General features: G+C 37.5%; 1 protein-coding gene across 1 annotated transcript in view; it reads right to left on the bottom strand.

Moving 5' to 3' along the window:
- Positions 1-1,278: 1,278 nt before the first annotated feature.
- The window catches only part of LRTM3 (leucine rich repeat transmembrane protein 3), a 33,101-nt gene continuing 24,043 nt past the window's right edge, over positions 1,279-10,336 (bottom strand). The window contains exon 4 of the mRNA XM_012751949.3: positions 1,279-10,336. This exon is cut by the window's right edge and continues 15,882 nt beyond it. Within this exon, the coding sequence (XP_012607403.2) occupies positions 1,393-10,336 (8,944 nt within the window). The 3' untranslated portion in view covers positions 1,279-1,392.

Below are 10,336 nucleotides of genomic sequence, written 5' to 3'. Positions count from 1 at the left end.
ATAAGCTTCACAAAAAAGCGAAACATGTGATGATTCCTCACTCTAAATAAGCCCTTTTATATCTAATTTTGTTTTCAAACTTTTGTAATATTTTTTCTTTTGACAAGTAGACATTTTATGTCTTAGAGATTGTTCTTCACAATACCAGACCTAGTTATTCAATCCTTCCCTATCATTTATGATAAGAAATTGAGCTATTTCTAACAGCTCTAATATGCATTTCCAGAAGTGACAGGCAATCTTCTGAAGCAATGCATTTTATTTTGAATGCTGCAACATTGTGCCATCTATTTGAAGATCTTTTAAGGAATAATTAGGAACCCAAATGTAAATAATTTCTACCTGCTGTGGGGACACTATCAGCAAAATGTAAATTGTGGGAAACTAAAGAACAAACAACCAGGTTTCCTCAATTTGAAAAAATTGTAAAGAAAAAAAGCAATGGAAGGGGAACCCTATAGATGAAAAGAGATTTAAAAGAGACCTAGCACAATCTGTGACTTTCCTTATATCCCAATTAAAACAAAAAAAATGACATTCACAAGATAACTAGAAATCATCTATTTTATATTAAGAAATTACTGTTATTTTTTAGATATGATAATGGTATTATAGTTATGTTAAAAATAGTTCCTACCTTATAGAGACACATAATAAAATATTTACAAGTTAAATGATCTATCTAGGATTTATTTCAAAATAAACAGTGGAGAAGTGGATCAAGTGGATAAGGCAGGTCTGGCTGTGGGCTAAAAGTCTGGGGTCTGGTTATTGGGTACATAGAGGTACATCATATGATTCTGTCTATTAAGATATTCAATCTGACTTTTGGGTCCAACAAGGGGCCCATTTATCGTTCTGAGGTGAACGTATCTTGCTCTTACTCTGTAAACCTATATCTTCTATAATTCTGTTTCTCTTCTCAATAAACCTTGTTTCGTGCTTTTAAAAAAAAAGAGACATTCAATCTGGTTCAATGGCAATGTCAAATGCCATTTGTCAAATGCCAGGTGGCCTCACTGCCACCTGAAACTCTCCCCCTTTAGTTTGTGTGCCCCTGCTCACCTGACTCTCTAGACAGTCTTGATCTCATTGATAACTTCAAGTCCTCCTACTTCAGTCATTGGTGTAGGGTGGAAAGAAGGCTCTTGAGTCTACGGGCTTCTCTTAGGATTATGAGAAGGCAACATAAACTAAAGGAGCGCGCAAACCCAAAGTCCCTGCTTTTCCATCCTAGCCTCTCAGAACAATTGCACAAATCTGCAGAAAGAAAATAGATCAGCTTAGCAAACACTTCATGGGGAAACCATTTGACATTATATTGTTTTATTTTTCACAGGATACCACAATAGTGACCAGCTTTCCACTTCAGGGGCCTCTACATAAGTAATATCAGTTTTGATGAACTGTAGGAAAGGACCCTGAGAGTGATCCCAACAACTTTCTGGACGAACTCCATATATTCCAAGAACTTGAAATCTTTGCCACCAGGGGAACTCTGAAGTTTCTCTTCCTTAAGGTTTTGGGAGAAATAGTCCAGCGAATGGTTTGGGGTATAATCTCCAGTGAGTCCGCTGGTATACAGGCAAAAAAAAATGGCTGGTTTTGTCTTCCTTCAGAATGAAAGTTGATATCCTGGCGATGAGGTTTTGATGCTGATTTATGTTTGCTTTGGAAATAATCTGATCTTTCTGACTCATAATCACACACTTTCTTCTTTCTTGTGCATTTCTCTTTACTGTGTGTACAACTGTAATCATAGTCCGAATGACTGTTGTTCTTCCTAAATAAATCAAATTTGGCATTCTTTCTTTCTTCGCTTTCTGGGTGCATGTGAAACTTGCCTTGGTTTTTTGCAAGATGTAATTTAATATTTGACTCAGTTAAGGGAGCTAAAGAGTAACTTGTTCTGTTCCTTGTAGTCCCTGAAAGTTTCTCTTTACTGAATGATATAGTAGATGAGATAGCCTGAATTTCTGCGATATTGAATGAACTATGACACAACCAGTCAGGAGATTTCATTTTGGAGGATGATCTATATTTCCCGCTGTTGTGGGATTTATAAGAAGGTGGTCTCTTAATTAAGGTATGTTTTTTATAGCCTTTAGTATGATGGGAACCCGAATCTTCACTGTAAAATGGTTTCAAATCAGTCGTGGTTTCTTTCATTCTGCAGAGATTTTTCAAAGGAATGCCTTTCTGTACTTCAGAAAGAATGTTTTGTGACTCCTCACTTAAATAAGAGTTGGCTTCTAAAAACATACATTCCTCACTGTCATGTACTTCAAGAGCTGGACTTTCCTCCAGGTTAGCTGGACTCTTAACATTTTTCTGAGTATCAGTAAAATCTTCAGAAATTTGAGTTGTATGTGAATCAACTAAACTAGTAGCATTTCTCTGAGTCCTTAAATCAAAAGATTTATATGCATTTATTTCTTGAAAACATACATGATATTGTTTATCTTTCTCTGGAGTCACATGGGACTTTAACTGTGAAAGAACTCGAGTATCTACCTGTGCTGGGCTATGCAGATTAGGGTCAAAAGCATGCATGTGAGTTGGCTCTAGGAATTTTCTGAGTGATGAGTTTTCATGGGGGCTTTGCTTTTTGAAAGAGATATGTTGTTCTAACAGTTCTGTATCAATGGAAAAACTATAGCTTTCCCCACTATCATCTACTTTTTTACATACTGCAATTGTCTTTAATTTAAGAATATGTTTGGGAAGTGCACTTGGCTTAGGGAACATACTTCCAACAGGAAGCCCCAGGAGAAATCGAAGGTATTTGTATTGTAAATCAAGATCTATTTGATGAAGAAGTTTTTCCTCAAAAAGTAACAAAATTCTATTTTTTCGTTTAGGTACTTTGATAGCAGAATGAATACAGTTAGATAAAGGTTTCGTTCTGTCCTGAGCACTGGTCATTGCATAAGATCCTCTTACAGTTCTGGGAAAGGCTTTCATTTGTATCTCCAATGTTTTCATAGAAAAGTGCATAAGAAGTTTGGCTTTTTCTTTTACTGAGTACTTTTGGAGAATATGAAACAATGGTGTCTCACTAGCAGAAACCACTGAAGATGTTCCACTTTCCACCTTATTAATACTCTTCGACTTTGTAACAATCTCCATGCTGCCACTCGAAACATTACCAATCAGTGTCTTCATATAGCTGACAGGAGGTGAATCTTTTTGGTATTTGTGATTTAAGTTAAGCACTACAGTGTCGATCCCTGCTTGAGACATAAAGCTCATTTTTTTATGTCTTGGATAGAACCTCCAACTGTTATCTTCTGAGATAGCCCCTTTTAGATAAAAGTTGAACTTTTGTAAGGATTTTTTTGCCATCTCTGGTATCTGATTTAGTCTTATTTCAAGTGCTTTTGACTCTAAATGATTAGCAAGCTTATCTTTTTCTTTGAGAGTAAATTGTTGTAATTTGGGATATATTGTTGTTGCTGTTCTATCTGGACCCTCTGGAAAAGGTCGTGACTTCAAGTCATCAGGTTTATAGGCCTGTACTTTTTCCAGTTTATCAGAAGAAACTTTGTATTGGATTGTATTTTTTACCTGGGATTCAGAGACATTTTTAATTGCTTTATAAATAGGAAGTAAATGTTCTGCACTTATACCATCTGCAGCTATTTTGATTTCATTACTTTTAACTTGAGGTGGCATGGGTACAGTTCCCGGAAACACTTTTCGTTGTTGAAGCTTTTGTGTGGTCACATCATACACTGGTTTACCATGATCCCTTTGCTTGCATAGCTTTGGATCTCCAAACACAGACAGACACTCTGTGGGTGTCAGAATGCGTTTTGGTACGTTTTCTTCTTGCTTGATTATATGCAAGTCTGGTTTTTTCATGATCCTTGAGACATCATGCCCTGAAACAACACTTTCTTTTGCTTGTGGATTTAAAATTTTTTCATTTATTTCACATCTAAGGCTTGCTTTAGATTTGACATTAGGAAGTTTCTGCATTTGTTGTCCATCCACTACAGAGAGCTGGGAATGTTGTGGAACTGTGTTTGTAAAATTCTGTCCTCCTTTTATAATTGTTAAAGTGTCTCTCTTAACAATTTCATTAGTGTTTAGCAACTTCTCTTGGAATTTAGAAAAACAGAGCCTCTTTTCTCTTTCTAGGTATGTCTCAGATCCTACTGTCTTTTCAGTGTGAGGTGGACTCATCATGGAAATAGAAACACTTCTGATAAATATTCCGGACTCATCTTTACTCCATGAAACCATGTTCTTTGATTTGTTAACCTCATCTAATTTCTTTCTACTGCTTGGAGTATCACATCCTAGGATACCAAGAATCTTTGCAATTGGGTGACTTGGGATTTTCATAGTTGAATATTTGGAGCTCAATTCTCTTTTCAGATCTGTTATTGTTAATCTGCCTTTCCGGCCTTCAAATTCGGGAGAAAGAGCAGTATATGAATAAAATGAATCCAGATTATTTCTTTGAAACAATTTTTGTAGTTGAATGTTTTGTTTTGCACTAGGTGCTTCTAGTTTCTTATGTTTTTGCTTGATTGGACAGTTGTTCTCTATATGAGTGATTCCCTGAGTCTTAATTTGAGATTCCTCTGCCTTTAGAGATGGGACATGCAGGTTTATAGTACTGCTTGTGTCCAGTCTTACTTCCTCCTTCAGACTGACAGTATTGTTCTTGTGCATTTCTACTTTGTCATCTTCTTTCCCCTCCAGATCTCCTGACTGAAGTGGAAAAGTCCAAGGGGTGGAAAGGGACTCCTGAAATGATTCTATAACACATTCCTCTTGTTCTGAAACTAGCAATGCCTGCTCATTTTTTCCTCTTGCAGCATCAAACTCTGTAATATCCATATGTATTCCTGCTAGTATTTGTAGGCTGGGGGACACTGTAGTTTTCTCGTCCACATCTACTTCCGATGGTGTCTTCTGCTTTCCATTTTGAAGTGGAAACTCAAGAGAAAAGATAGAAGTCAGACTTGTCTTGCGTGCACTTTTAGACCATGGCATCACTTGCTTTTTCATGTCAATATCCTGATCTTCTATATTTTGAGAGGAACTCCACTCAGTGATATTCATTTTTTCCAGTGATTCCTTTGTCTGTAGTGCTAACCCTTTGGGAGAAAACATTTTGCTTATGTTATCATTACTTTGTACATCTTTCTCTGGCTTACCTAAGTTACACGAATCTTCAGAATCTGGAGACACACCTGCTGAAGTGTCTTGGTGGTGGGCATATCTGTCTGAAACAGAAAATTCTTTGGAACTTACAGGGCTGCCAAATGTGACATACATTTCCTTCGCTGTTTCCCCTGGCAGTGAAACTGAAACCTTAGTACTTATTTTATGGTTTAAGTTACCCATTATTTCGGGTTCTTTCTTCAGATTTCTAATTTTCATTGCATCCATCGTGGGATAGGAAAGACATACAGTAAAAGTTTCACTTTTGCATTTTTCTGGCTGTGACTTTTGCCCAGTAAAAAGCCATTCCAGACTTTTTCCACTTCTTATGGTACCAAATCCTGTGAAATAAATATCCTCATTCTGTGAATTTAAAACCAACCGATTCAAATCTCCTTCTGATTTGACTCTGGAAGGTTCATTCCTTTGCTGGATGCTGACCATAAAGTTTGAGGACGACTGTTCCCTTACCTCTTTGGGAGGCACATGGTGTTCTGCTTGTTTAACCATGTTTTTATCATCACCTTCAACTGAATCTCTATTTGCCATTTTCTGGGTGTCTGATGATACCTGGAAATTTTGCTGTGGACAAGAGGATCCTATACTTCCTGGCATGACTTCGTCTATTTTGTTCCCTGAATCCAGATAAAGGGGAGGTGTTGATGGTATGGATAGAAAACTCCTTGTCAAAACCATACATGCTTCACCTTTACCTTTTTGTATTTTTTTCTCTGGCTTATTAATATTCAACACAAATTCCTTTGCATTAATGATTTGTGAAATTGGGGAGATCCTTGCCTCTTTGCAAGGCAAGCAGAGCTTCAGGTCTACTGTTTTTGCTTCATGTTTTTCTTCATTCTGTAACATATGTGGTTTTCCTTTTCTTACATTACCACGCATTACTGCTCTATCTGCTGTTTTTTCTGCACCTGAGAATTCTGGAAACATTCGTGGAAGTAGAGTGGATGTTTTACTTCTAAGCTTCTCTCCATCCACTTGTGTACTTTTATCCAGTTTAAGATCAGGTGGAGAAGGTTTGGAAACATAAATTTTTCGTTGAACCATACATGGTGGTTTACTTCCATGTTCCTTTTGCTCTTGCCCTCTAATGTTCATGTGCAATTCTGATCTATGGAGCATAGAGGAACGAGGTGATTTCTTTGACTTCAAAGTTACATCTGTGCCTCTCCTATCTACCATTTTTTCTACTCTTCTCTCTTCTTTCTGAGGCACATGTTGTTTTTTGTTTTTAACATCATTTGTGATATCACCACCAAATGGCTGTGTGTGTAACGTCTCTCCTGAGTGTAATAACGTCTGCAAAAGAGACCTTGAAAGTCTTAGCATCACATCATCTAATTGTGTTTCTTTATCCAACATGAGGTGAGGTAGAGATGGTAATGAAGGAGAAGGTTTGGTTAGAGCCATACCTGGTTCATCTTTACATTCCTGCTCCTTCTTTTCTTGATGTTTGGAGAATATTATGATTTTTGTTACTCGTACTCCATCCTCTTCTTTGTCCTGTGGCACATGTTTTTCTTTTTGTAGACTGATGAAAATATCACTATCACTAGTTACTGGCTTTATATATATGCCTGCCCCAGAATCTGATGATTCCTGGTTGGCTAGGAAAGAAGAGGATCCTGTGAATACTGGTATGCTTTTTTCCTTGATCTTGGCATTTGTGTCAAGGTGAAGTGGGGAAGATCTAGAAGGACTCTTAGTCAGTATGACACCTGGCCCACTTTTAAATTTTTGGACCTTTTCCTCTTGCTCTCTTATTTTCACCTGAAGGTTACTTAAATTATGTGTAGGTAAAATAGGTGATTTATTTGCCTTTGGATATATATTGTTAGGATCCACTATATTATTCATATCCATAGAAACTTTTTCTCTATTCTTCTCTTCTTTCTGTAGCATTTGTTTTGTTAATTCTTTCACATCATTTGAAGGTGCTCCACCAGTTGTTTCTAGACATGATATTCTCTCTGCATCTGATAATTCCTTGGACTGTAATTGTGAGAGAGACAATTCTGTAATTTTTATCACGCATTCCTCTCCTTCTGTCAAATCAAACTTATGATATGGTAGAGTAAGAGGAGATACATTAATGTTTGTCAGACTTACAGCTAGTTGATTTTTATCTTCCTGGATCTTTTTCTTTTGTTCTTTAATTTTCCACTTCAAATCTTCGGTATCAAGTATATGTGACATTAGTAATTTCTTTGCCTTCAGATTCATACGTTTAGGAAGCAGTTTGTCTTTCCTCTCCATTTTCAGTCTATCTTTCTCCTCTTCCTGTGTAATAGATTGTATTGGTTCTTTTCTGTTGCTTAACATACAAGTATACAATGACTCAGTATATGCTTTTTTGCCTGAATCTGATGAATCCTGAATCTTTAGTGGTGGAAAACAGAATTGTGATGTTCCCAGAACACCTTCCTTTTCATCCTTTCTAGTGTCACACTTCAGGTAAGATGGAAAAGAAGGTGAAGAAGCACAAATTTTCCTCGGAACCTTTCTGAGTCCGCTTTTGCCTTCCTGTACTTCTTTCCTTAGCTCTTTAATATTCAAAGGGAGTATCTGTCTATTGCACAGATGTGCAAATGGGGATGTCTCTGCTCTCAAACCTATTTTTGGGAGGAGTATCCTATCTTCCCTGTCTTCTATTTTTACTCTGTCCTTTGCCTCTTTGTGTGGCATATGTTGATTTGCTTTTAATGTTACATTATATGAGTCAATATCTTCCTTTGAATCTGTACGTCTGATTTTCCTTGCACCTGATGATATAGGACGCTGTAGTTGTGAAGTCAAGGATCTACGATGAGATTGAGAAGGGATGAAAGGATAAGCTTTTGTCAGATCCACATCAGGATCTTCTGCTCTTTCCTGCTTCTGTGCTACTTTCTCTTTAATGTCCCACTGTGGCAGCTCCTTTCTCTTGCTCAGAATGCTGTGCTCAGGGAAACTGAACACATGTGGAGTTCCTGATGTCTTTGCCTTGAAAACAGTGCCACTGGGGTGCATTGAGCAAACTTTCATGGCTACTGTTTGTACTCTGTCTTCTTTCCCTGGTAGATGTTTTCCTTTCTTTACACAGCTAGCAGTTGACTCTGTAGATGCCATTTGCCCTGAAGGCACTGATCCCTGGAGCTCAAGATGTGATCCATAGCTTAGTATTCCTAGTTCTTCTTTCTCTTCTTTTGTTGTGTCTAATTTAAGGTAAGTTGAAGAAGTGACAAAGGAACAAGTTTTGATCAGAGGCACAACTGTTTTCACCTTAACTTGAGGTCCTTTTTTCCCTTGTTCTTTGATGTTCATTTGCAGTTTCATTCTTTTGAGTATATCAGGAATGGGTGATTTCTTTGCTTCCACAACTATGTCCTCGGGATACATTATGCTTTTCTTAAAGACATTTGCTTTATCTCCTTCTATCAGTGTCATGCATTTTGTTCTTTCTGGATTGCTGGAGATATCATTCAAAAGTGACACTGTATATTTTAATTTCCCTGCATCTAATGATTCTATGTGCTGTGTGGGTGGAAGAAAGGATCTTGGTTCTTCAGGTGGCATTTTATAGTTCATATCTACTGTTTTTCTTCTATCTGCCCCTTCCTGTGACTCCTGTTTCTCTCCTTTGCCTTCTATACTTTTGCCTAGTTTACGATGAGGTATAGAAGGTATTTTCAGAACCGCATGTAGTTCACTTTTTCTTTTCTGTACGTTTCCCAATTTTTTTCTGCGGTTTGTCTCTCCATCTCTAGTTTTAGAGCCACCACACCCAGTGATACTGAATGCATGTGCAAGTGGTAGTTGCTCTGCCTTGGAAGTCATGCCTTTGGGTGGCATTTTATAGTTCATATCTACTGTTTTTCCTCTATATGCTTCTTCCCATGACTCTTGTTTCTCTTTTTTGCCTTCTATACTTTTGTCTAGTTTACGATAAGGTAGAGAAGGTACTTTTAGGACCGTATCTAGTTCACTTTTTCTTTCCTGTACATTTCCCAATTTTTCTTTGAGGTTTGTCTCTCCATCTCTAGTTTTTGAGCCACAACGCCCAGTGATACCAAATGCATATGCAAGTGGCAGTTGCTGTGCCTTGGAAGTCAGGCCTTTGGGTGGCATTTTATAGTTCATATCTACTGTTTTTCCTCTGTCTGCCCCTTTCTGTGACTTGTACTCTCCTACTGTTTTTACATAATATGAGATATCCTCCCCAATTGATTTCCTATGTGCTATTTTCCCTGCATCAAATTCAAATGATTTCTGTTTCCATAGTTGTGGAATAGCAGATGTTGATATTCCTTGTATGTCTTCCTTTCTTTCTATTCTTGTGTCCAATTCATGATGAGTTCCAGAAGGCTGAGAAGGTAAATGGACAAACCTAACTAATTCTTGTTCATTCTTATTTTTATTCTTTTTCCTTTGCTCTGGACCCCCTGGGTCCTTGTTCCCGTACTCTTTAACTTCTTCAGCCATGTCCCCTTGTTGCTCTCCTTCTGTATCTGTTTTCCTGTGCCCTTTAATATCAGAATTCGTTTTCCCTTGCTCCGCACCTGCTCCATCTGTTTGCCCAGGCACTTTACCTTCTTCATCTGCTCTCTCAGGCTCTGTGCCTTCTCCATTTGCTTTCCCAGTCTCTTTAAGATTCAGTGGTAGGTCCTGAGGAAGTGCCTTCTTTCCTTCCAAATCTCCATTTTTTTGATGCATTATGGCTTTCTTGGCTGACGTCTTTACTCCATCCTCTTTCTCTGGCATATAGTCTTTTGGTTTTTGTACACTACTTATGCTATCAGTGGCCTCTCTGTGTGCTTTTATTGATGATTTCTGGTGTGATAGTTCAAGAGGAGGGTCTCTTGTTACTTCGGTCATATAATATACATTTTCTATCCTTGTATCCCATTTTAAATGAGAAAGAAAAGGTATGGAAGTACTGGTATTGGTCAGAAGCGCATTTGGTTCACCTTTAATGTTTTGTATCTTTTTCTCTGGTTTTTTTATTTCCAACTGAATTTCCTGTGAAACTGATGATTTATTTTTCTTCAAAAGTATGACTTTTTCCATTTTTACTTTCTCCTCTTTCATTTGCATTATGTCTTCTAGGGCTTTTCTCACACTGTCTGAGATACTATCAGTAATACACTTTTTAGACGCTATT

Source organism: Microcebus murinus, chromosome 13, assembly GCF_040939455.1.
Source record: "Microcebus murinus isolate Inina chromosome 13, M.murinus_Inina_mat1.0, whole genome shotgun sequence".
NCBI lineage: Eukaryota > Metazoa > Chordata > Mammalia > Primates > Cheirogaleidae > Microcebus > Microcebus murinus.
The sequence above is the reverse complement of the archived record's forward strand: the minus strand, read 5'-3'. Positions and strand labels throughout refer to the sequence as shown.